General features: G+C 49.9%; 1 protein-coding gene across 5 annotated transcripts; it reads left to right on the top strand.

Annotated features, from left to right (window-relative positions):
• The first annotated feature begins 638 nt into the window (after positions 1 to 638).
• On the top strand, positions 639 to 26,126 carry CCDC136 (coiled-coil domain containing 136). Of its 5 annotated transcripts, XM_025471587.3 has the most exons (18): positions 656 to 747; positions 1,489 to 1,596; positions 3,215 to 3,457; positions 3,535 to 3,609; positions 7,299 to 7,622; positions 9,805 to 9,916; positions 10,482 to 10,650; positions 10,929 to 11,069; positions 11,408 to 11,566; positions 11,845 to 12,015; positions 12,441 to 12,626; positions 14,269 to 14,463; positions 14,959 to 15,186; positions 16,634 to 17,134; positions 17,468 to 17,689; positions 18,741 to 19,019; positions 19,664 to 19,957; positions 25,786 to 26,126. In XM_025471587.3, exons 1-18 carry the CDS (start codon positions 690 to 692, stop codon positions 25,894 to 25,896), a joined length of 3,576 nt encoding a protein of 1,191 aa, XP_025327372.1. In that variant the 5' UTR covers positions 656 to 689; the 3' UTR covers positions 25,897 to 26,126. The 5 variants fall into 5 exon arrangements, with proteins under 5 accessions (XP_025327376.1, XP_035554519.1, XP_025327373.1 ...); XM_025471588.3 differs by lacking the exon at positions 18,741 to 19,019 and having other exon boundaries at positions 655 to 747; XM_025471589.3 differs by lacking the exons at positions 656 to 747; positions 1,489 to 1,596; positions 3,215 to 3,457; positions 3,535 to 3,609 and adding an exon at positions 6,265 to 6,418.

The following is a 26,126-nucleotide window of genomic DNA, read 5'->3' as shown; positions in this document are numbered from 1 at the left end:
CTGCGAGGGGCCAAGGCACCGCCCTCCCGAGGGGGTTCGGGCTCTGGCTTGGTTGGGGCGCGGGGAAAGCAGGGGGGTCAGGGCCCTGCGGGTCACAGATCTCGGCCTTGGCTTCCCTTCTCCTGCCTTGACGCGGTCAGTCCCGGGACGCAAGAGGCCACCGCGCGGGGGTGGGGGCTGCGGCCGGGGTCCGCGCTGCCTGCGGAGGTGGGGGACGCGGGCCCCGCTTGGCGGGCGTGTGTCCGCGCGTTTGGAGGAAACAGCAGCGGAGGATGCGTCCAGCTTTGTGCTCTTCCTGCCCCATCCCCGCGCGGGACGGGGCTCGTCTGACACTTGGCCCCGAGGGGTCTCCGCGCGCAGCCGGCCCGGGCGGGACCCTTCGCCGGAACCAGGCGACCTCGCGGCCACTCCGGGACGGCCTCACGCTCCGAGGGCGCCCCCGCCCCCGCCCCCGCCCCCGGCCCTGGGGTGAGTCTGGGCCGGGCTCCGTCGCCCCCCGCGCCCGCTCGCCGCCCGGGTCCCGGAGGGCGGTGGAGCGAGGGCTTCCGGGCGGGGGTGGCGTCAGGTGGCCCGGCCAGGCCCCGCCCCCTCGGCCCGCCCTCCCTCCCCTGCGCACCGGCTCCGGGTCCCCGGCCTGGCGGCTGCGGCGTCTCCTCCGGGCGGCGACGGCAGCGGCGGCGCGAGCGGCCATGGAGGCGGGCGCCGGGGCGGGCGCGGGCGCCGCGGGCTGGAGCTGCCCCGGCCCAGGTCAGAGCCGCCCCTCCCTCACCTCTCCGCCGCCACTCCTTCCTCTTCTCCATCTCTCCTCCCTCCAGACCCCCACGTCCTCGCTCTCCCCCCTCTCCCTCCGCCGCTCCCACCTTTCCGTCCTGTCTTCCTCCCTCATCCTGCCCCTCACCCCGGGCCCGGTCTCCATCTTTCCGGGCTGGGTCTTCCCCACACCGGTCGCATCATCCCCTGGCGGTCTCTCGCCCTGCACCCCTCCACCCCGTCGGTCCGGCCCTGGGCCCCAGACCCTGCGCCCCCTCCGGCCGAAGGCTCCGAGCGCAGGGCGAGGATGGGGTGGATGGGTCCAGGCAGAGAACGGAGCGGAGGGGAGCGGCCCCGGCCCGGAACCCCTTGCCCCACGCATCCCCCCGCCCCGCATCCCCTCCTTCCCCTCCTTGCACCACCTCACCCTCTCAGCCTCTCTGCCCTGGCTCTCGCCCGTCTCCCTTCACAGCTAAAGAGACTGTGCTGGGAGAGGAGCCTGGAACTGGGGATGCCGGGGAGGTTGGGCAGCGCAGGGCGGGATCCCCGCAGGCCCAGCTCGAGGGGCGGCTGAGGGAGGAAAGTCGCAGCCGGGGCCGCGTGAGCCGAGCACTTCCACCTGGATTAAAAACTCTGGGGCTCCAGAGGGCTAGAAGGCACGTCCCCCTCTCCCTCCTGTGCACCCCAGCCCCCAGCCCCCTTAGTAGCCCACCGTGCCTCCTCTCTTCCTACCCACAGGACCCACAGTGACCACTTTAGGCTCCTATGAAGCATCTGAGGGTTGTGAGAGGAAGAAAGGCCAACGCTGGGGGTCCCTGGAGCGGCGGGGGATGCAAGCTATGGAGGGTGAGTTTTCCCAAAGAGCTTTCTTTCTCTCCCCTCAGCCAACTTCCCTTCCTTCCTCCTTACCCCATCTGGTCCCCAGAGCTCCCAGCCAGGACAGAGCCCTTCCTGTAGCTCACCTGAGCCCCCTCTACCCTTCAGGTCTGAAATCTACCCCTCCTCAGGGCTCAGGCTTTGAGGGAGGTTCTGGGTGCCTCCCTCTGGGGCCCTAATCACCAGCTAACCAGGTTGTGTGTCCCGGGGGGAGCTGCCAGACAGAGAAAGAGGCCTCGTTGGACAGAGCTTTGAAGCAGCCTTTCAGCAGGGGGTTTGTTCTCACTGCCACCCGACCCAGATCCCAAGCTGTCTCATATTTTTGAAAAGCAGGGAAGTGAGCATGTGAAGTGAGCATTGTCCTTCTGGTGCCACCACCACTAACTTTGAATGTAAGCCTTTGTGGCTTTGGTTCTCTTAGGATCCCTTACAGCCTGAAAGAATTGCCTGGGAGGGGGCAGGTGAGAAGGCCAACCTCCCAACACTCATGTATCCCCACCGCACCCATGTTACTTGACAGTTGCTGCCAACACCAGACTCCTGGAAGGATGCTGATCCGTTTCCCAGGACTCCCTGTGAAGTGTTCCCAGGTCTCCACGCACACTGTGTGGGCAACCCTGCTCCTTTAAGGGGGACAGATGACACAAGGGGTCCCAGATGGACCTTAGGCTGCTGTCATGAGACCAGGGATTCAGAATTGTAAAACAAAGCAAATAATCAGTATCCTGACAAAATGTCGCTATTTCAAGGAACTGCATTGCAGCAAAGGAGGGGATACTCACCAACCAGAGGCTGGGGACCAGTGCACCCCAGTTTCCTGATGCATTAAAATGGTAGGCTTTTTTTTACACACAAGTACAGCCTTGGAACTGAAACCTGAAGTTTCCTTCAGGTTTGGGGAGGGAAGTTAGGAGGAGGGAACTCATAACACTTGAGGAAGGGAGAGGCCTCCTAACAGCAGAGAAAAGGAAGTGGACTCTGCAGAAAATTTCAGAACAGCCATGTGATAGAATACATTTGAAAGGGCCTCAGTATTGGTCCAGTAAAACATTTAAAATCACTTCATTCAGATGTTTTCTTTTTCTAACTACCGATAGGCAACCCTTTCTTATTCTGGAAAAGCTAATTTCTTCCAAGCCACCTGGATAATTTTTTAACTTTGGACAAACCCCAGACTTTAACTCTTGTCCCATTTGGCCTAAAGACACGGCCAGCATCTGAATCCTTTCTTGAGTACTTGTCCCACTATGCAGAGACCACCAGGACTGCAAGAAGCATGTATCCTTGTGCAAGCTCACATAGCTAACCAGCACCCAGCTGCTCAGTTTGCCCGAAGTCAGTAGCAAGAGGCCACCTGGTACAATACTGGTCCAGGAAGGGCCTGGGTGGGGATGGGCTACCTCCAAACTTGACCCTTACACCTGAGGACTCATCACCGAGTGCAGGTCCTGCCGAGGGGGCTCCTTGGGGGACACCAGGTGGCACTATTATACCATCTCTGCCCTGGGACAATGAGCAGAAGGGCCCTTGAAGGACTCTGGAAAAGAAGTTGCCTCTGACCCCCTGGTGGGATGGGTTTCTCTCCTAGGGGAAGTGTTACTCCCAGCTCTCTATGAGGAAGAAGAGGAAGAAGAAGAGGTGGAAGAAGAGGAAGAGCAAGTGCAGAAAGGTGGCAGTGTGGGCTCCCTGTCTGTTAGCAAGCACCGGGGTCTGAGCCTCACAGAGACAGAGCTGGAAGAGCTGCGGGCTCAGGTGCTACAGCTGGTGGCAGAGCTGGAGGAGACCCGGGAACTGGCAGGGCAGCATGAGGATGACTCCCTGGAGCTGCAGGGTGAGTGCCTGGGAGGGGGCCAGAGGGTCTGGGCTCCCCGGATCCCAGGATCATGCCTGCTGCCTCTCTCACTGCAGGACTCCTGGAGGATGAACGGCTGGCCAGTGCCCAGCAGGCAGAGGTGTTCACCAAGCAAATCCAGCAGCTCCAAGGTAATTGCCAGCACTTGGACTGGATGGAACGTGGCCATCCAAGTACTTTTGTCCTGAGGGTTTGACTGTAGCATAGCAGACAAATATAAACTAATTCAGTACTTTCTCCTCATTTTCCCCTTACTATTCTCACCTTTTCCTCCTTCTCTCCCCATTCTCCTTTTTACCTAATTTCTGTTCTTCTTTGCATCTCTACCTGGCTCTTCTGCCTTCTGCTGCCCTTTGTTGCCCTACCATTTCACATCTTCTTTTTCTGGCTAACACTCTCCCTTTTCTCTCATCCCTTCACACCTATATCCCTTTCCCTTTGTTCTTCGGGTCATGGGGTAGGTAATCAGGGCTGAATTCCAAACCAGACTGCTTTTCCCTGTCCCTACAAGGGCACCATGGGAAAAGCAATGAGCCAATGAGAAGTGACTGAGGGGACTCTACATCTTTTAAGGGAAGCAGATGAGAACGATTTTCTTGCTTCCTAGGACCAAGCTTGTGGCCCCAAATCTCTTTCTTCTAACGCCCACATCCCTTTGTCTCTGGAAAGCAGCAAGGCAGGTGTCCCACATTCCCCTGTACTACCAAAAAAAGAGGCAGCTTTTGTTACTTCCATGGGCTTCCAGAAGGTTTAGGGAAGCTGCCCTAGAAAACAGCAGGGACTCTCCAGGGAGAACTGAGATCAAACCAAAAGAAAAATATAAATGGAGAAAAAAGGAAGGCCGGGTATTGGGCCTAGAGAGGAACAAGCAAAGGTAGAGAAAGGGGAGAAAAGAGAAGGGAAAAATGTAAGCCAAGGTAGATGCAGGAGAAGTAGACAATGAATGGGAAGAGGGTGAGGGAGAGAAATGGCAGGAGATGCATTGCATCTGGGAAGACAGTGAGCATTTGTTTCGGATCACCTAGATTCTTGGGCCCAACTCTGCCACTTGACATGCTTTAGAATCTTCGGCAAGTCACTTTTATCTCTCTGAGACTCAGTTCCTTATCCGTAAAATGGTGCTGATTTATTTGTTTATCATTCATTTATTGAGTGCCCATATACTTGGAGGACAAGCTATGAACAAGACAGACCAGATCCCTGCCCTAATCAAGAGTACATTCTAACGGGGAGAGGCAGAATATAAACAATATAAGTTCAAGTGGCAATAAATGCTATGAAGACAGTATAACAATAGGATATAGAGAGATGTGGTGAGATGGAATTTTTTTTTTTTTTTTTGATAGGGCAGTTAGAAAAGTCCTCTTTGAGAAGATGACATTTGAGCTAAGACTTGAATAATGAGAAAGATCTGAGGGAAGAGCATACCAGGCAGAAGGAATAGCACATGCAAAAACGCAGAGGTGGGAATGAGCTTCATGTGTTTGAAGGACAGAACAAAAGCCATTGTGGCTGAAGCAGAGTGCATGCGGAGGACCCTTGTAAGAGAGAGTGTTCTGAGAGGTCAGGCTGAGGCTGGATTACAAAGGACCTTATAGGTCAGCTGGGAGGTTTGGTTTTTTTTTTTTTTTTTTTTTTTTTTTTTTTTTTTTTTTTTTTTTGGAGGTTTGGTTTTTATTCTAAGTACAGTAAAAAGACATGGGAGTGTCTTATATTGAAGGTGGGGCCCTCAGGATTTCTGATGAATTGGATGGGGTGGAGAGTGGGGGAGGGGTGGGAATAGGAGAGACATGAAAGATCACTTTGCCTTGAGAAACTGAATGGATAGTGCTGTCATTTATTGGGATGGGGAAGACTTGGTAAAGAACAAGTTTAAGGGCTAGAGGAACCACTGGAGACATGTTTTTACGTGTTGAGTTTGAAATGACTGTTAACATCTAAATAACTATGTTAAGGGGGCAGTTGGATATATGAATCTAGAACCAGTGGAGAAATCAAGGCTGGAGATATAAGTTTGGGAGTCATTAGCATTTAGGTGGCATTTGAATCCCTGAGAGATCACCATGAAATCACATGGTGAGATATAAGAAGAGGAAAAGGCCAGTCCCAGGGATACTCCAGTATTTAAAGGTCCAGTAGAGGAGATATGAACAAAAGAGACTAAAGTAGGAGGAATGGCAAAAGTATTTCATGTTCTGGATGCCAAGAGCAGAAATTTCTTCAAAGAGATAATGATCAACTGTCAAAAGTTGTTAAATCAAATAAGATGCCTGTTGCATCTTATTTGGAGGGCTCTGAGATATTTTAGTGAGGACAGAAGCCCGTTTGGATTGGGATTAAAGAGGAAGGGGAAGTTGAAATAGAGGAGGTGAGTACAGTTAGTTACAGTAGACATGTTCTGAAGAGAAGCAGAGAAATAAGGGGAGAGGAAATGAAGTCAAGGGAGAGGTTTTTTTTTGGGGGGGGGTTAAGATATGATTCACTACATTAGATCATGTTTGTATGATGAAGGAAGCAATCCTGTAGAGGAGGAAAAGACCTCTTTGCTTGGAGAAGGGACATACTTCCTTACAAATAGGAGGGAAGTCAGTAGAGTTGCAGGTTGGCAACTACTTGGGAAAACTGAAATTCAGGAGCGATTCTCTACTAAGTAGGGTTGTTTCTACTAAGCATGAGGTCTCAAGCAAGAGAGGGGCTGAGGGTCTGGTGAAGACACACAAACTGCACCCTGCCGGGTGAACTATAGAGACCGCCCTTGTGCACGCGCGTTGCCCGTTTCCGCCAAGAGGGGGCGCACGCGACCTCAGAGGTAGCTGGTGTCGAGAGGCCGTTCTGGCCGCCACAGCCCCGCGGGGGCCGGGACCGGCCGGCGGCGGGAGGCCCCCCAAGGAGACCGCCTGCGGGGGTGGGGGGGGCCCGACGAGATGGAGGCCATAACCAGTGAGTAAGAACCCACTTCTGTCCCGCAGCCCGATTCCCGGGCCCTGGGCTTCACTCGGACAGCCCCAGACCCACTGTCAACCGGCGCTAGCTCTTTGGAATCCGGGTCCGGCACCCCAACTCCCTACCAGGGGCCGCCCCGCCCAGTTTTCGGGCAAGCCCCTCCCCCTCGGGCTTGCAATCCCCGCCCCTCTACTCTGGGCGGACCCTGCCCCTTTGCCCTCCCAAATTATGAACTTTTTTGGATGAAGAGGACCTTCCTCCATACTCCAGTGGATCTGAGGAAGCCTTTTTTTTTTTTTTTTTTTTTAAGGGCCAGACCCCAGAGGGGACCCTAAAGGAAAGTTAAACCCTAACGTCAAGGATGTAGTAGGAAAGTGAAGGACATAACCATGTTTGGTTATCATGTGATGAGCCTACATTTTCACTTAAGCTGAGAACTCTAAATACACATCAGGAGCCAGTACTAGGCAGTTCGTGGGAGCTGTGAGGCTCTGTAATTTCTAAGCTTCCAGACTGAATAGATGAGAATAGTCTGTGCAAATTTTTTTTAGTCAGGGAATTTTTGGAAAGACTCGGTGCATCAGTAAAATACTGTAAATTAGTTTTAATCTGCAACACAGGAGCACTTAATACTTTTTGTTTGCAGTAGCCTAAGGGGTTGCTTTGGTGCCAGGCCTCAGAATCTCCTTTTCTACTCTACCTTCCTACATGGAGTCCTCTTTATTCCATAGCAGATGAAGCTATACTTCTCTGATGGGATAGAGACTAGATTGCCAGTAGTTTCCAGATAAGAAATAAGTCTGCCTTTAACTTTCTGCTTCTAGAACATGATAAGTCCATTTATCCTCTTGACCATCCCAACCTCTGGGCTTTGCAGGTGAGTTGCGGTCTCTACGAGAGGAGATTTCCCTGTTAGAGCGTGAGAAAGAAAGTGAACTTAAGGAAATAGAACAGGAGTTGCACTTGGCCCGGGCTGAGATCCATAATCTGCGGCAAGCAGCAGAGGATTCCGCGACTGAACATGAGAGTGACATAGCATCCCTGCAGGAGGATCTCTGCCGGATGCAGAATGAACTCGATGACATGGAGCGCATTCGGGGAGAGTATGAAATGGAGATCACCTCCCTCCGTGCAGAAATGGAGATGAAGAGCTCTGACCCATCCAATAGTTTAAGTCTTTCAGATTTCTCCGAGATGCAAGGTATGAGAGGGCAAACCCCCTTCCTGGCCTGCCAGTAAAGCCGAGCAGAGGGAGTTAGTATCCAAGAAAATGGTGGAAGGTGGTCTTAGATCATGAATTGGGAACCTCTAGAAAAAACCTCCACGTTTAATTCAAGACCATAAGGGAGAAAAATTTATCTAGATGTCACATAACCAGTCAGTGGTGGTATGAGAAATGACACTGTGGAGGTGTATTCTGAGAATTCTTCCTCAGAGAGCCATTGGACGTTTGTTGATTTAACTATGGGAAAGCGCTTCCTGAGAAAGTCTCCAGGATAAGGGGTTGATCACCTTGAGAAACTTCCTGCAGCTCTGGCATCATGGCAGTTTGCCTGGACTGCGCGTTATGGGCGGGGGGTGGGGGGGGCTCCAGTCCTGCTCCCAGGTCCCAGGATGCTAATGCTTAGGCTCCTTGAGCCCTCTCCAACGTAGAAGCTTTAGGGGGCAACAAATCAGAGCACAAGACAGCTGGAGAGGAAGAGAGGTTATTTCCAGTAATACATGAAGTACTAAAAAGCTTAGAGCTCTGCTTTCAGACAATGAGTCTCCCAGCTAGTTGCTAGGATTCATGACATCAGAGTTTGCCTTTATTCTGAGGCTAGATTTATGATTTGGGTATAATGGGAGGCCCTGTATTAGGCCAGGTCAAGCAGAGGCAGTCAACAAGGAATCAAAGAACTGTGATTTTTTCCCAGCTGTAACAAGTTTCTCAGAAGAGCATTTGGGCTGGTGGTGCCAGGAGAGTGAGGCCAGCACAGTGGGAAAGCTTGGGTCAAAGTTAAACAGACCTGAGTGCAGAACCACAGTTCTGCTAATTAGTGGGGTGAACTTGGCCTGGTTATTGTCTCTCTCTTAGTTTCTGTGTCTGTAAAAATTGGTTAATAAAACTTTACAGTCAGAGGGGATCCTGAAATAGGAAGGGACCTTAGGGAAAATGGAGAGGAATCTGAATAAAATGTTGAGTTTAGTTAACAGTAATGTATGAATATTGATTCCTTAGTTGTGACAAATGTACCCATGGTAAGATGTTAACAATAGGGGAAATGAGATGAGAGCTCTCCCAGGGAGTTTTACACTATCTTTGCAACTTTTCTGTGACTCTAAAGCTATTGTAAAATTAAAAGTTTATTTAAAAAAAAAGGGAAAGAAAACCTTACAGGACTATTTTCGGGATTAAATGAAATGCCTAGTATGTTGAAGTCCTCACAGACTAGCTAACTGGAAGGCTGAAACCATCAAGTGCTAATGCTTAGCACATGGTTGGCTTATATTAAAGGTTAGTTTCCTTCCTTCCTTCCATGGTAATCTGCAGTACTCCAAAAACTTTTGGTTGGAATAAAGAAGGAACATTAGATGTGAATTTCAGGGTGTTGACTCTTACAGCAGGTACGATAGACCTTGTGTTCTAATTGGAGCAAGTCAGTATTCTTTAAATATCAGTAGAATTGGTATTCTAAGATAAATAATTCTTAATCAGGAAGAAACAAAATAGATAGAGGTGTTTGTTTGATTGTAGCTCCAGAAAGTATTAGTAGCTGGTACTTAGGGACATGTGCTGGGTCATTGCAACCAGATCTCTGCTGATGATTGAAGGTGATATGTGGGTCTGGTGGGGATGGGCTCTTCTGTCAGCTGATAAAAGATCTTCAGAATGAATTCTTGACCACATGCAGGCCAGTGTATTTGGTGTGGTGATAAAGTAAGTAAAAGGACGTTCAGGATGCCCAGGTTGTCTCCAGAAGGCCAGGACTGGCAGTGTGACGCGGCAGTTTCACATCCCTCAGCTTTTGTACTAAAAGAGTAATAGGAAGGTAATCATCAATGGAAACTTGAAATATAATAACCCAGAAACTCAATTAAAACCTTCACGAGCTCCTAAAATCTCAAGACTCTTCCTCTGTTGGGGTTCTGAAGATGGGTACACAGGGCAGATCTGGGCAGATGAGAAGAAAGGCAGCTATGTGAAAGAGGATAAAGACACATAGCAGTGTGGAATTTGGGGGGTTTTGTCTTCTAAGCCACTGCATGCGGTGTCTCTTCAGTCTTTAGAAAAAGAGAAGCTATTCAGCTTTCTGCTATCTGATTTCTAAGCAGGAAAATTAGGGGCTGATTACCAGTGCTTCTTCCCCAGGATCTCACACGTCTCCATTTGTCCTCTGCAGAAGAATTGCAGCAACTGCGAGAACGCTACCGCTTCCTGAACGAGGAGTACCAGGCCCTGCAGGAGAGCAACAGCAGCCTCACGGGGCAGCTTGCGGATCTGGAGAGTGAGAGGTATAACCAGCAGGCTAGGAGGACTCTTAGGACTCTGCTTTTGGCTTTTCTCTGAATAGAACCAGTGAAGGCAGATGCTAGGCTAATAAATGTCCCTCTACTTCTACCCAGCCAGTCTTTTCCACAGATGCCACTTAGAAGCAAACATGGAGAGCCAAGTGTCTCAGGACTGGAGTTCTAAAATTTAGTTTACTTCCATTCTAGGGATTGGGGTCTGGTTTGCTCTGCCCTAGAGTTGATCACAGTGATTCCTTTCTTGTCCACACAGGCTGAATTCAGTCAAATGGTGTAGTACCTCCCTCCAGATTAGAGCTGGCTGGATACAAGGCCCAGCCTTGAGCCCAACTAGACTAGCATTGTTAGGTCTCCCAGAGCCAAGCATGCCTTGATTGAGGTACTGGGACTTTTTCTTCACCTTCTTGACATGTTTATTTGGAAGACAAATCACAATATAAGGCTCTTTACCATCTTTGCCTAAAATAAAGACATCAGGACCAAGCACCCTTACCAGGTGATGCCAGGCAGAGCACTTTCCCAAACATGGTTCTGGGGTTCTGGATTATAGGACACGAAGAGCAACAGAAAAGTGGCTGGAAACCCAAACGCTAAAGAATATGATGTCAGCAGAGTCTCAGACTTCAGAAATGGATTTTCTAGAACCGGATCCTGAAACTCACTTGTTGCGACAACAGCTTCTGGGAGCTGAAGAGCAGATGCATGACATGCAGAACAAGGTAGGGGAAGGCAGGCACCGTCACTGTCTCTCTTTTACCCTCTCCTGGCCTACAGTAGCAACATCTCCTTAGATACGGGGCTGACAAAGGAGGCATACACTATGGCAGGTGATAGTACTCTGGGTTCTCGTTTGCTTGCTCGATGGAAATATTCCAATAAAAGGAATGCCATATCCTTTCCAAGCCTATTCTTTTTTTTTTTTTCTTCCCCAAGTCTAGTTTCGAAGTGTGTGTGGCACCTATCCTCAATCAGCCTTTCTGTTCCATCTCCTGCACAGTGTAAGGAATTGTGTTGTGAGTTGCAAGAACTACAGCATCATCGTCGGACCAGTGAGGAGGAGCAGAGGCGGCTGCAGAGAGAGCTTAAGTGTGCACAGAATGAGGTGCTTCGGTTTCAGACCTCTCCCAATGTCACCCAGGTAAACACTGATGGGGGAAGGGAGTATGGGGAGGGCGGAAGGGCCTCCGTGAAGCTGCTGCATCAGGGAAGGATGAACGCAGAGCAAGGCTGTGCTTGGCTGATTCTTGCCCTGAGACCAGGGGTACAGTCTACTGGAGACCAGTTGGACAAGTCACATAGCTTTGTGTTCTAGAAATGGTAGCCATTCCTGAATGTCTGCCTCAGAGAAGAAACCCAACCTTAGACCTGTGGGAGCTCTTCAAGATGTCTACGTCTGGAAAGGACCCAAACTGGTCTGTAGAGGGGTCTGCTGTTTCTCTTGAGAGTAACTGTTCTACCTACGTCCTCCCACCACAGAACGAGGAGCTGAAGACCAGACTCTGTGCCCTGCAGCAAAAGTACGATGCTAGCCAGGATGAGCAGAATGAGCTCTTGAAGGTGCAACTACAGCTTCAGTCTGAGCTCCGGCAGCTCAGAGTCTTGAAACCCACAGTCGTAGAAAGCCCAAACGAGAAGGTAACCACAAAAGGAGGTGAGGGGCAACTGAGGTGCTTAGAGGTTTTGGGGACGGTGGATCAGAGCAGAGTTAAAATAAGTCCAGCTGCCACATGCGCAGCACCACTGGTACGGATCTCCGGCCACCCTTGAGCACGGCGCTGGGCGAGAGGACAACTGGTAAGCAAGGGGCAGGGAGAAGTCAGGTCTTAGACCATCCGTGTCTGAGAGTGACTCAGGCAGAAGAGTGAACGGGTTGAGGACCCCAGAGGTACTGCCCACAGCCCCCTCCACCACAGGAGTTACTGTGCCGGCTACAGAAGTTGCAGCTTCAGTACCAGCACATCACGTGCGAGAAGGATAAGCTGCTAGAAGTGCAGCGACAGCTGTGCGGGGACCTGCAGTACCATGAGGCGGAGGTGCAGCGCCTCAAGAACGTCGTGGCCTCCTTCCAGGAGAGCAGTGAGAAGGTAAAAGAAACTCCAGGTGAGGGAGAATATAGCCAGATGGAATCTTCTGTGAAAGCAGTAGTACCAAAGAGGAGGGGGCACTCATGGCATTCTGTAGTATAGCCATTGGTATGGGGGATAAAGAGGTGCCTAGTAGAAAGGTGATTTCACAGAGTCATGATGCACGCAGCTTCCTTTGATTTTAAATCAGAAAATCAGCCAGTAAAAAGGTAGCTCTCTTTTTCTTCCCCATCTGCCCAAAAGGGAAGCCCCAGAAGGCCCCTGCGTCGAGCCTGTTAGGGTCTGGTCCATCTCAGGTAGCCCCCATTGGGATGAAATTGGGACTGGAAAGGACCAGGTAGGACCCCTTAGTCCCTGTCTGTGAAGAGAGAGTGCAGCTGCAAGGGCTTCTGGGATGATGGTGGGGCCTGCCTCCCCTACCCCAGAACGCAGAGATGCACGCCCAGCTTCAGGAGATGAAGCGGCTGTACCAGACCAGCAAGGAAGAGCTGGAGCGGCAGAAGCACATGTATGATCAGCTCGAGCAGGACCTCCTGCTTTGCCAGCAGGAGCTGAAGGAGCTCAAGACCACCCAGTCCATCCCAGAAGACAAAGGGAAATGTGCTAATAAGGTAATTGTAATTAAGAGAGGTGAGGTCTCCTGGGTACTTCCTCTGGAAAAAGGAGGTATAAGGGCAACAGGTGCAGTCATCCAACCAAGGGGCTTGATGAGCTCCCTGTCCGTCCAGTCACAGCTGGGTGTGCAAGTCAGGAAACAGAAGAAGAGTCCCATGCTATTTACTTTTAAACAGTTTGCCTTGATCTTGATTTTGAGCCCAAGCCACGGCCTAATAGGATCAGTGCAGCTGCATCCAGTCTGAACACCTGAGGGTTTTGCATGTGATTCCATATGTGTAGACACTTAGACCTTGTTATTAGAACTTATAGTGATATCTTGTAATTTGCAGAGAACATACAGAAAAGCCCACATGTGCAACTTTTATCATTAGACCTAGAAAGAGAAGGTCCAGTTTTCTCAGGCAGATTGCAGATGCTCTTGTCAGGTGATGTGGTCTTGTGCAACTAGACCAGGGTGCTGATTGGATATTAGAAGGACCTAGGCTCTTCTAAGGTTTCCTCTGTGACTTCAGAATAGAGAAGTTCTCTAAGCTTGAGTTTTACCCTCTTTAAATTGAACAGAATACTATTCCCTTCTTACTTGCTTTTAATAATAAATCCTGGTAGTGATAAGTGAGGCTTTCCTTATTTTCTTTTTTTCCATAGTGTATAAAATGCAAGTCATTATCAGTTATCCTTAGACCTTGTGTTGAGCACTTTCAGCTCCTGATCACTGATAGGAAATGGAAGATGTTGAAACATGATGGAGAAAAGGCACGAGATTCTCAAAGTATGGTAGAGCAAGTCACCTTTTGCCGGAATACTCAGTGGCTCCTATCACAGCCAGCAGCAGGCTGTGTCCCCAGGGAAAAGCCTTTGGAAGACCCAGAATGGGGAGCTTATCTGGACCACCCCAATGGTCCACCTGCCTCTCTATGCCCAGGTTCACATTTTCTTCTTCCATTCCCACTCAGTCTAGAGGCCAGAGTGTCTATGACTTGCTCACCCTCTCCTCTCCTAGTAGAAGAGACTACAGAGAGGGAGCCAGCTCGCTGACACAGAGCCAGCTTTTCCTCTTGTCCTAAAACAGCATTGAGATGAATTCGATATTAGAAGGTTTGGTTTCATGGAATCATGGGATAATTTAGTCTTTTCAATCCAAATTCAGCAGTAGCCCATATTTTTCTAGATATTTAAAAAAATGATAATGAAAACAAAAATGGGGACAAATCGGGTGGAGTTTTTATTGGTAAGAAGTATAATTAGGTATAAAACCAACTGGGGTTGGTAACAGTGACAGGAACCAGAACTCCCAGCAGGGCAGGAGAATGATCTTTACCAAAGGGAAGGGCCAAAGGAAAGGAAGGTGGGGACCTGAGAAGGGAGGGGTGTTGTTAACACTCCCTTCACAGGGCTCTCAGAAGGGGCCAGAAGACGAAATTTACAGCATAACCGGACAGTCCTGAGCAGCCTGCTGGGGTTTCCCATTTGGTGTCTAAACCCTCACGGGTGCAGCATGGCTTGGGACTGTCAGTCCAAGGGGACCATACAGGGAGGGAGCCTCTGGTGAACCACAAGATGCAGGAGAGCACAGAAGGGCTCTGCTTGCTGGACAGTGCAGAGAAATGCCTCACAGAGTAACCACCCCCTCCACAGTGTGACACACTGCTGTCCAGACTCACAGAATTGCAGGAAAAGTACAAGGCCAGCCAGAAGGAGATGGCGCAGCTGCAGATGGAGCAGTGTGAGCTCCTGGAGGATCAGAGGAGGATGCAGGAGGAGCAGGGGCAGCTGCAGGAAGAGCTGCACAGGCTCACGTTCCCACTGCCCAAAACTGGTCTCATCCCTAAGGTAACCCCAGCCAGGGAATGGCTGCTGACTAGGGAGAAGCTGCTTCGAGAAGCTTCTGAGGTGTGACTATACTTGGGGAAAAGATCAGGGTGGGGATCAAACCTTTTCTCAGTCAGCCATGGCTTACTTTGGTCACTGACTCTTCAAACCAAAAAATTGAGTATAGCTGAGTAGGTTTTAAATCTTAAAATACATATTGTACTCTGGAACCTGCCCAGCATTTTCTCCTTAGATTTTTAGTCCAACTGGATAAAATATACTCTGAGAGAACTTTGTAAACTACAGAATGCCTGCACCATACGAGATCATGACTACTCACCTAGCAGGTCTCCACAGAAGGACCACTCCCCCACCACACCAACCCCATCCCAGATGGCTGTTCAGAGCCAACCCAGAGACTCCTAAGGGAAGGGTCCCCAGCAGGAAGGAGGAGGCATGGGTCTTCTATGTAGCTACCACGGTTCCTGCCTGCTTCCTTCCCACTCCACCTTACAGAGTCAGGAGCTACTTACAAAGTTACAAGACCTGTGTGAACTACAGCTGCTCTACCAAGGTATGCAGGAAGAGCAGAAAAAACTGGTGCAGAATCAAGAGTGTGTGCTCAAAGAACAGTCAGAGCTGCATGAGGAGCTGCATCATTTCAAAGAGTCTCGTTTCCGGGATGTGTTGGAGAAGCCCGATGATTCCAAATCACCTAAGTCCTCCAAGTGTGGTCAGAACAAGGTAACCAGAACAAGAGGTGGGGAGACAGTTCCTGGGACAGCAGCATGGTAGGGAAGAGGTCTCCATGGAAGGGTCAAAGTCAGGAAGGCCTGTCTGGCCAAGTGTAAGAATGAGCCTGAGGCCCCCTCCTTCAGCCGTGCCCACCCACAGGCTCATTAAGATGTGGCTTTAGCTATGGCCTGAGGACCTCAATCAGGTACATGCTCAGTTGAAGTGCTGTGAACACTGAGAACTGGGGGTAACCCAGGAATCTAATCACTTGATAATTTGATGCAGCCCCTTCAACATCATTTTCCAGATTTAAAGTATCAATTTAGTGTTTGTCTGGATTCCTTGGGACTGACTCTGAGCATGTCATTCCTTTCTCATGAGCTGGTTGATAATTGAGCAGTATACTTTCCAGTGATCAAAATCTATCACTTTTTGGTGTTCTACCTGCCACAAATCTGGGGCCATTCATTTCCAAGGGAAGAATTCCTAGCATGTGGCATTCTTGGTACTGACCACATTATCTTCATTGGAACTTTGGTGGCAGTAAGAGCCATGTGATGGGGGTTAGACTAGAGAATCCATGCATCTCAAACACCAAGAAGGGGCCATGCCTCTGAGGTCACACTGGTGGAGACTTCTGCACAAGTCTCTTCAGGATTAAGGGATGCCTTTGGTCTGAGGTCTCAGGGTGAGCAGGGAAGAGCAGGTAGAGAGTTCCAATTTAGGCTAGCCCTATTCATTCAGATATTAGCCTAGATAGGGAGAACCAGGAAATTGCAGAAGTCCAAACAGATTTGGTCAGATTCCAAGGGCATCAGATTTCAGCATGGATAACACTGACCAGGAACCAGGTATAACTATTTCTTTAACTGATCAGATCTCACCCTGGGCATTAGCAGCCAAGAAGCCAGGCGCAGAGGGCCTGGGAAACATGCCCAGAGGCCAGATTCAGAATTGGGACAGGAGGTACAGGGACTTGTAGTGAGACCTTAATTCCAGGTCCACATCTTCTGAAGGAGGAATTCTTGTAGGCTCACATTGCTCACATTCAAGGCCAGGGCTGATTTTAGAATTGGGAATAGGGGAGGGGACTGAGCCCCAGGGTTAGGATATAATGGGTATATCCTGACTGAGAAGACGGGAGGGGAGGGAGGCAGAGTGTTCTTGATACTCACTCAGCTCTGCTGCATGGAGAGACGGATGTACCAGAGTTTAGAAACCAGCAGGAACGGGAGCCTGGGAACCATAAAATATCTGCCCTGGGAAGATTATCCCCAGTGTGAGAAACTGACATGTGCCAGTAGCTGCAGGCTGTTAAAGACCTAGGCCATGGTGAAATGAGTGTAGGTGGACGGGTCCCTGAAGTGCATCTCAGACATCTGTCCCAGGAAGGGTGCAGCTAGAAGGATGGCAGTATCTGGAGTGTTAGTAATGTCTCCCCACCCACTCCCGGCAGTCCAAGATGATCATCGCCCAGATTCAGGCTCTGCAGGTGCTGTATGAGGGGACTCAGACCGAGCAGGAGCTACTGCAGCAGGAGCAGGGAAGGCTCCTCGAGGAGCGGAAGAGGCTGCAGGCCGACCTACAGCTCTGCCTGGAAGAAATGCAGCTGCTCCAGGGCCAGTCCCCTTCCATAAAAATGAGCCTGGAGTCCTACAAGACCTACGGCGATATGGCGACTGTCAACGAGAACTGTCGCCGGAGTTATAGTAGCATTGATGACAGTGAGAGCTATCACAAGAGTTTTGGGAGCACTCAGGCCAGCAATGAGAGCTTTCTCAAGAGCTATGACAGCGGCTCCAGTGCCCATGAGAACTTTGAGAAGAGTTATTGCAGCAGCAGCAGCAGCAGCGTTACCTATAAGAAGAGTTACGGCAGCAGTAGTAGTTCTGACACCTGTTACAAGAGTTACATCAGCAGCACTGACGATGAGCTTGCTGGGCCTGAAGATACAGAGGTAAAAGTAGCCAAAGGAGAGGTCAGCCAGGGAGAGAAGTTTCTTGTCTTACTAAGAGATAAGTCACCAGTGAAGGGTGCAAGAAGTGAGGTGGGCAGCGGGGTCAGGGCTGAGCTGGGTCACTGGAAATGAACAAGGCACTCCACCTGTCTAATATGGAGATGCTCCCATCACAGCGATGGTGCTTTATGGGAGGAAATACAGAATTAGCCCCTGGGCAGCTTCAGATCCTTGCCGCCATTGTTCTGTACCCAGGTAAGGGCCTAGCAAAGAGAGTGGGGCGGAGGGCAGGTCCTCCCCTGGGTGCGGTCATTACTCCTCCACCCTCCGCAGCACTGTGAGGACATGGTTGCCAAGGTGGTGATCAAGCTGCAGGGGGTGCAGGCCATGTACCAGCTCAGCCAGGAGGAACATGATCGGCTGCAAGAGCAGATGAAAAAGCTGCTGGACAGGCAGAAAGAGCTGAAGGAAGAGCTGGACGCCTGTGAAAAGGAATTCAAGGAGTGCATAGAAAGCCTTGAGAAGCCCACTGCCTCCCCAAACGACAAGAATGAGGTAACTGCTATCTAGGAGGCCAGGTTTCTTCTAGGAATTCCTAGAGCCAGAGGAGGTCATAGGTCACAGCCATTTTGGAGAGACTGAGGAAAGAGGGCTGGGAGCTCACTGCTTGCTCTGCATAGTCGCCCCCTTCCTGGTCAGAGGAGCAGAGCAGGAGCTGCAGCCCATCAGCCCTGATGGACACTGCTCAGTGCTCACTGTGCTGAGAGTTACTCATCATCAAAACTCTGAATAGCTTTTCTCTTTGTCCTTTTACCATCTCTCTCCTTTGTAGGTCCCAGAACACTTCTGTGGAGTTGTATTTTTTCACCTTTAGTTATTTGGGGTCTCTTCAGCTAGATTGTGAGCACCTTGAGGATAGAGGCTTGCCTCCTTTCAGATCTCATTATGCCAAGAAGGGTGCTGTGCATCTGTGAGGGATGGGACAGAAGGCAGTCTTTCTAAACCCAGGAGTAGTCCACAGTCCAGCAGAGCTCACCATGTGCACACAGGAGAGTTCAGAGAGCAGCCAGCACGTGGGCCTAGGTTGCTTAGTATTGGTACCTACCAGGGCAACCAGAAGTGATGCCAGAAGTCAGGAAAGACAAAACCAGAAATTAGAGAGCAGCATTGGAATTTGCCTATGTTTCCAGGGTGAGGTGTAGGAGTCCAGGCACGCTCTCAGGAGTGGACCACACGGTTCCTTAGGTAGTTAATAGAGAAATAGCTTGGGCAAAGTAAGAGTTTCCATCAGAAAGATTATCTGTAATAAAGCCCCGAGGTTCAGAAAAGGTAGCCCTATAGTTCTTCCCCAGACAGGTCACAGTAAAAACATAACTTAAATCATCCTTTTTGGATCACGTTAGGTGTAAACCGTCAGGTACCTCATTCAGAGCCTATTTGTGAAACTGCAATAGAGACTCGTATCCTGCAGTTTAAAATTTCCTCTCGTCTACTCCCCCTTGGGCCTTGGCAAGGCACACACTGGGAGTGACCCCCAGGCAGGGCTCCAGCTGACTGACTAGGCCAGGCTGCGGCTGACTGGCCCTCTGCCCCCCAACCCCGGCAGATCAAAGAGCTGCAGACTAAGCTGCGGGAGCTGCAGCTACAGTACCAGGCGAGCATGGATGAGCAGGGCAGGCTTCTGGCAGTGCAGGAGCAGCTGGAGGGGCAGCTGCAGTGCTGCCAGGAAGAGCTCCGCCAGCTCAAAGAGAAGTCCTCTGTTACCAAAGAAACCAATGGGAAAAATGGCAATAAGAATATGAACAAAAATGCCAATGGGGTTAAAAATAAAAAGGTGACCATACCAAGCCTCGACTGTTCTGAGGGCAGCTATGAGAACGAAAAGGTGAGTAATAACCTTAGTAGCCAGATAAGCAGAAAGGCAGATGAGATCTTGGGAAGAAAAATCATCACTGCCACCATTTTGGCCAGGTGAGGTATTTGTAGAGAAGCTTCTGGCCTCTCTCTTGTAGCAGAGTATTTCCCTCTTGGTGGCAATTCCATACTCCCCTTTCCTGTGTATTTAAAAGCAGTGGAACATAGATCACTTATACCTGGTGGTGCAGCCCCAAAGGACCATATCCCCTAGGGTGGACAACTGCTCCAATTAGCTCAGCCCAATTTTCTTCCTGGGTTACATGCCCAAGAGAGGGACCAAATAGATGCAGAGAAGGAATTCATTCAAAGCAGTTGTGTCCTAAGACGAGAGGAGGGTGGGGTCAAGTAGGAGTCATGGTGGCCCGGGCGGGGCGGGGGAGGCAGCAGCTGAGGGTCAGAGCTCAAGATTCTAGCTCTGGTAGCCATCTTAAATGGCCAGCGATGGTTGTGTCGGTCCAGAGAGGCTGGATGTGACTGTCACCGCTCTGTGCTCAGGGAGAGACTCGGAGCACTCTGGGAAGCAAAGTGCTCTTGAGATAGTCCAGCTTTGTCACCAAAGGTAGGCATCTTTGCGGTAACCGCAGCCCCACCCTGCCCTGCCTCCACCCACAGAATCTGGAGGTGGTGCTGCACTACAAGGCCAGCCACACGGATTTAGGTGATCTAACAGAAATGGAGGAGGGGAAGGAAAAAATCAAGGACATGAAGCAGGTCCTCTGGAATGAAGTGGTTTCTGTGAGGTCAGAGCCTCCAGAGGTGAAGTCCACAGAAGATGAGGACGGGGTTTATGAAGAGTCCCAAAAACAGGAGGGCAAGGAGGAAGACAGCAAAGATGAGAGCACTGATGATGCTTGTCCCGAAGCTTCAGAGGAAAGCAACCCCCTCAAGCTTTCTGAGAGCAAAAAGGTAACCACGGTCAAAGGCTGGATTGAGTGGGAAGTGGGCTCTGTGCTCCCTCAGGTGCCCTTGTGTGGAGGGGTGACCCAGCCTGAGGATGGACGTCTGTAGGAGCAGAGGCCAGCCAAGGCCTGAGGCGCAGCACTTGGGGAGAGTGCAGATGGAGCCTGAAGTGGTGGAGGTGGGCTCTCCACGAGAGATGGTGGGCTCAGGCCCACGTGCTGTGGACCTATGGCTCAGAGATCTCCTTTCCTGGGAAGCGGGGTGGGGCTGTTGCCATCCTACCTCCTCTCACTTGGGTGGTAGCCCTTGTTCCTCACGTCAGGAGGCTCTTCACCCCTCACCTGGCGCTGCACTGAGGATAGGACAACGTGAGGCCTGCTTCAGGCCCTCAGCCTGCATTAGTGGCTTGGTCCTGCTTCCCTGAGGTGCCCTGTTGGGTTGACCTTTGTCGTTGCTGTCAGGGGTGTGGGGAGGCTGCTGTGCCTTACAGGTTCTGTGTATTACAGGGCAGGAGGATGGGGGCTGGTCAGAAGCGGTAGAGTATTTTAGTCTGCAAGGGCCATTGGCCCATCCGGGGAGCCACCAGAGCCCTCACCCTTTAGTTGCTAGATCTTGAGAGGCTGGTATGGGAGCATCCTGAGTTGTTTACCAACTGTACAAAAGTATTTCTGTATTTTAACTACTGGTACATCTGCAGAGGTACGAACCAACTGATTTCCTGCCCTAGTTGAGGTTATCTGGGGGCTCCGATTCCCTGAAGAGTCCTTCCTGAATAAGTCCTCAGTTTACAGGACAGGTTCTTTCCATCTCTCTAAACACAGGGGAAGGAAATAAGTCTCTTGTAGTGGGACGTCCCAGTCAACTCCGTCCGCAGCGCTGGCTAAAAATCTAGTGTGCAGTTCTCTGTTAACCTTGTGGCAGAGGACCATTATTTAGGATGTAAAAAGTAGGAGCAACCACAGCCCATTCCCCAGGGTTCCAGTTTCTTCAAATTCATCATATTCCACCACATGTTGGCTCAGAGCCTCCTAGCTTTCCTTGCCTTGGGTGCTGCATCTCTAAATGCCAGTCTGATCCTTGAACTTCACAGTTGAGCACATTCCTTGTGTCTACACGTGGAGGTGTCCCTTTGCCTCCCTGCGGCCCGAATCTTTTGCAGGCAGCTCTGATGGCATGTGTGTCACTGCCTGCGAATTCACTTGCTCTCTGGAAGATTGTTGCAAGTCGAAGCACTAGCACTTCTCTACTGTTAGCCTGTTCTAGTGCATGTTGTCCCCCAACAACAGCATTAGACTCCTAGGGGATCGTCGGGACCAGAGCCCAGAACACTGAGACCTGGTGGAGAGCAACCAGAACAAGTGGGCTACTGGAGGGACTGGTGGCCTGGCAGGAGACCCAGTGACCTGGAGAAGTACACGTCCTCCTCATCCGGAGAGCCCAGCGTTACTCTCGGGGCATCCCTTTTCAAGAGTCACTGTCCTACAAGAACGGTCTAGTGCAGATCACCCCGCTTGAGAGGGTTATGGTGAGCCAGGAGAGTGGCCCGACTGCCTGATTTAACCCATTCAGGTTTGCATCTTCCACAGGCTGCCAGTGGGAAGATCCAGGCCCCAGGCCAGGGGAGAGATATGGCTGCCCTCACTGCCTGTTGTGTAACCTCTCAATCTCTTTCTCTTTTCCCTTTGTTTTCTCATCTTCATTATCCATTGGATTCATATGTTTCTGTCTTTTTATACCACCCCCCATCTCCTGGCCTCTCCCTGTGCTTCCTTCTCATTTGGTATGTTGCAGCCATCCCCTGCCCCCAAGCCCCCCATCTTCTCCTTGCCTCTTGTAGGCCTGGTGGTCATATCGGCTTTGCTCTGGTGCTGGTGGGCTGAGACGTCGTCCTAACACAGGTACTGGTATTGAGTCCTCTGCTTCCGAGGGGTAGAGGGAGGGTGCAGGTTGCCCTGGCCTCTCCTCTTTCCCCTTTCTCTCGTTTGCTTGCTTCTTGCTTTAGCCATCGGACAGCAGGATACGCAGGGCTGAGTTTTAGCCCTGACTTCTCCTCGGGCTACTGCAGAGCCCACACCTCTGAGCACGTCTTCCTAACACATAGTGAGTTGGAATGCATACTGTTGACACAGTTTGAGTTTCTATCCTCTGGCTGGGAAAGCCTTGGCTGCTCCCAGCACTGTGGCTACTTTGAGAAACGCTTGACCACTTCTGGTGAGCTGACATCTGTTGGCAAGGCTGTCTCTGTTTAGCCCCAGAACCAAGCTCTCACTACTGTCACCACCCAAGACGGCAAAATAAGGCATTACTGCCTCCCCTGTTGGGTGAGAGAGGAATTCTGGCCTGCCATGACCAGCCCCCAACCCCAACCCTAATCCCTCTGCCCAGGGGCATTTGTATGAGGGCAGCCTCAATTTGTCCTTCAAACGTGGTGAAAATGGAATAGAAACCCCTACCATATTGTGTTCTTTCTACTAAGGAATTCTCTGGTTTGGGACTTCTGGTCTTAGGAAAAATCAGAATAAGAATGCCAGGAAATATTTTATAGTTCTCCGTTTATCCCTTTTGGGGTCCAGATTCTATTGTAATTGGCTTCCCAAACCAGGCTTTCTGGAGAGAATGAGGTACTTGTGAAAAGAGCGATTTGCAAGTGTTCTCAGGGCACCGAGGCTGACATATTCTGGGCACCTTCCACTTGGCCTTGGTCCATGTAATCTGGTCTGTCAACAGGATACCAAATTTAGGAGGCAGAATGTGGTCTAGAGGGCCCAAGGTAGAGCCCTAGGGTTCCACCTATCTTTGGAACCCATAAACTATTCTCTCCTGGCCTGTTCTGGCTTCTTTCTCCTGCTCCCCTGTCCACCCCACTCCCTGCCCTCCTTTCTCACCCCTGCAAATGGAGTGTAGCTGGCTTAACACACAGGTTGGGGTGGCAGCTGAAGCATGTGTTGGTAAGGACTCACCAGCATCCTTTTCCCCTTACTTGTTTTCCTCTGCATCCTTTCTCCCCTCTAAGGCATTCTACTTACTCCTTTGGTGACAGAGTGTCTCCCTATACTTGTTCTTCTCCGGTCCATATCCAGATTTCTCAGTTCCTAGGGGAGACCCAAAGCATTTGGATGTAACCTTTCTGCAGCTTGGCCAGGCCCATGCAGAATGAGAGGAAGGAACCCTGGGTAGGGCGCTCTTAGGGAGCCTGGCTGTGCCTCTTGCTCTGCAGCTCCCAGTCCAGGAGCTGAGGCAGTGTAGCCCTGTAGAAAGTGTGGCTGACCAGTTGTCAGAAAATCTGGCCCAGTCTGTCTCTGCCTCTTCCTTTTAGTCCCAGTGGGCAAAATGTATAATGAGAACATTCGTTTCTGAGATGACAGCAAAGGATGGTCAAACAAACCTGTCTTCCTTGTGTGAAGATCACAGGAGTTCATGTTTATGAAAGTGCTTCATAAATGATAAAACACCCCATAAATAATTTTAAAAGAGTGTATACTTACATTATACATACTATTGTGATCGGCACTGTTCTTATCACCTTACGTATGTTAACTCATTTAATCTTTGCAACGACCCAGTGAGGTAGCTTTTATTATCATATAATAAAACCAAGGCATGGAGAGGTCAAGTAATACCACCACTGAATTGTGAGTTGGATTCTAAGGACTAATATTAGCAACAGCTAAAATGCCAGTCTTGCTTCCCTCCTTACCATCTCTCCACATTTTGAGCAGTTTTCCTTGGTTGCTTCCATGTAATTAGGAAGACCCCGTACTTCTCTTAATGTAGCCTCCAATGGTGTTAGCTCCCGACAACTAATGTCACATTGTTAACTCAGGGCATGCATTGTTTATAAAGCCTCTTTGCATATTGCATATGCTAAGCATCCTCTCCTCATTTTCTACCTGCAGTTGATTTTTTGATCCAAGGCAGATTTATTAATTCATTCCCATTAGGTATAGTCCATTGATGTAACTTGTGGAGTTTGGGTTTGTGTTTTTCTTTTTTTTAATCTTGACCTTGTGGTTTCAAATTACCCATTTCTCTGCCAGCTTTGCATCCTCCTCAGAGGTGACCAGCCCACCTTTATATTATGCATTATTTTTTTTTTAAGTTTCATCTATTTAATCTCTACACCTCACATAGGGCTTGAACTCACCACCCCGAGACCAAGAGTTGCTTGCTCTTCTGACTGAGCCAGCTAGGCGCCCTGTTCATGATCATCAAAGATGAGGGCTGAGCCTCTAGAGTGTTGTCTCTCCAGGCTCTCTTTTATCCAGCTCACTGATCACTTATTAAATGGTCACACAGAAAACTGTGCTGGTACCCTACTCTTAATTCCTCCCATCCTCTCCAAGGATATCATGGAAAGTCTGTCAGATGTCTTGATAAAGTCCAAAAACATTTCCTTGGTCTGCCAACTTAGGAACCCAGTCTAAAAGGAGAGCCTGATGTGACTTACCCTTTGGGAGCAGCCCTCTACTCAGCCAGTCTGGAACTTGCATCTCTGGTATAGAGAATACTAGTTCACATTTATGGATCAGCTCTATCTTCCATTTTATTTTATTTTTAAATTAAATTAAATTTTATTTTATTTTATTTTATTTTATTTTAATTTAATTTAATTTTATTTATTTGAGGAGGGGGAGGGCCAGAGGGAGAGGGAGAGAGAGAATCCCAAGCAGGCTCCATGCCCAGTGTGGAGCCCAACATGGAGCTGGATCTCATGACCCTAAGATCATGATCTGAACTGAAATCCAAAGTTGGACACTTACCCGACTGAGCCCCTCAAGTGCCCTTCCAGTTATTTTGTTACATAAATTACTCTATATATCCATCTCCAGCATTGTGCTTTCCATTTCATTTGTGCTGCTCTATTTAGTAACTACTTCTACAAATGTAGGAGATCTTTGTTCTTTATAGCTGGCTTAAAATCCTCTTTTTAGTTCCATTATTCTCTGAGCAAATGCATTCTGAGCATCAATGGGCTATACTCTGCTCTTACCTAAAATCCTCCCCATTATTATGCCATAGCTTAGGACTCAAAACCCAAATTTGGTCTTTCAAGTAATACAGTAAAAAAAAAAAAAAAAAAAAAAGTAGTAACAATAGGAACTATTTTCCTAAGTATGTATTGTCCACGATTTCATGTGCCCTAAATGATGCTGCTTTGTTGTCCCACGAATCAGCAGGATTCGCTGTGGTCAGCAGAGTCTAGAAGACTTAGCACAGTGGCACATGCTCTGGAAGTCAACACCCTGGTGACCAGGGGTGTTTTAAGGACCCTGGCATTTGCCTTCTAGACCAGTGACCAGCTTCCTTGAGTTTCCCCAAACCAATGTCCTTCTCCACAAAAGGCTTCGGCTGCCTAAGAACCTCATATTTGCCTGTACTCCATGGTGTGCTTTCTTTACTTCCCCCTGCATTTTATCCTTTTGACTGAGTTCACTTCTCCTGCATAAAGCCAATGAGGCACTGCTGCTTTTCCCAAAGGCCTCCATTTACCCTCTTTTTTTCTTGCCATAGCACTTGATCCTTTCTCACTGCGACCATCTGGGTACTCTTTGGTCTGCCTCCTGAGCTTGCTTCTACACACAGGAACTGGTATTCTCCTCATTCCATTGGGCATGCCTACACGCAGTCACCTCAGGTGATATACCTGGCGTTGTTCCAGATGTCTAACACTGCCAGAACTAAGGCCACATTGTCTTCAGCAGTTACCCAGGAGGTGAGAGAGACCAGACCATGAGGTTCCTGATGTCTCTCCAGTGCCAGTAGACAGGGGAATCTCTGGCTTAGGGAAGGGTTCAGAAGGCCGAGCACTCACCATTTGTCTTTGGTCCCCACAGAACTTGTTTGGGATGTGGAAGCCTATGGTGTTCTTGGCTATTGCGGCTGTGGCTCTGTATGTGTTACCCAACATGCGACCGCAGGAGTCAGAGTTCTGCCTCATGGAGTGATGGCAGACCTGGGCCAGCCGAGGGAGCAGATCCCCAGTGGCCACTATCCTCAGCTTTGGGCAGGACACACTGCGCCAGAGCCCCCACCTCACCCATGTGTCCCATGTGTCCCCATCTCCTTAGCCTCAGTCACCCAGGCTGGAAAGGTTATGGGGAGCTGCTGGCTGCCATCTCCTGCCTTGTGTAAGAACCCGGGTTCCGTGTAATTAAATATCAACCTAATTACCTGA

Source organism: Canis lupus, chromosome 14 (assembly GCF_003254725.2).
Source record: "Canis lupus dingo isolate Sandy chromosome 14, ASM325472v2, whole genome shotgun sequence".
Classification (NCBI taxonomy): Eukaryota; Metazoa; Chordata; class Mammalia; order Carnivora; family Canidae; genus Canis; species Canis lupus.
The sequence above is the reverse complement of the archived record's forward strand: the minus strand, read 5'-3'. Positions and strand labels throughout refer to the sequence as shown.

Excerpts from the sequence above, each read along its gene's own strand:
- CCDC136 (XM_025471587.3), top strand. The coding sequence starts at position 690 with ATGGAGGCGGGCGCCGGGGCGGGCGCGGGCGCCGCGGGCTGGAGCTGC. Across the intron at positions 15,187-16,633 it reads CCAAGTGTGGTCAGAACAAG|TCCAAGATGATCATCGCCCA; the intron begins GTAACCAGAACA and ends CACTCCCGGCAG. Across the intron at positions 19,020-19,663 it reads GCAGCTATGAGAACGAAAAG|AATCTGGAGGTGGTGCTGCA; the intron begins GTGAGTAATAAC and ends CTCCACCCACAG.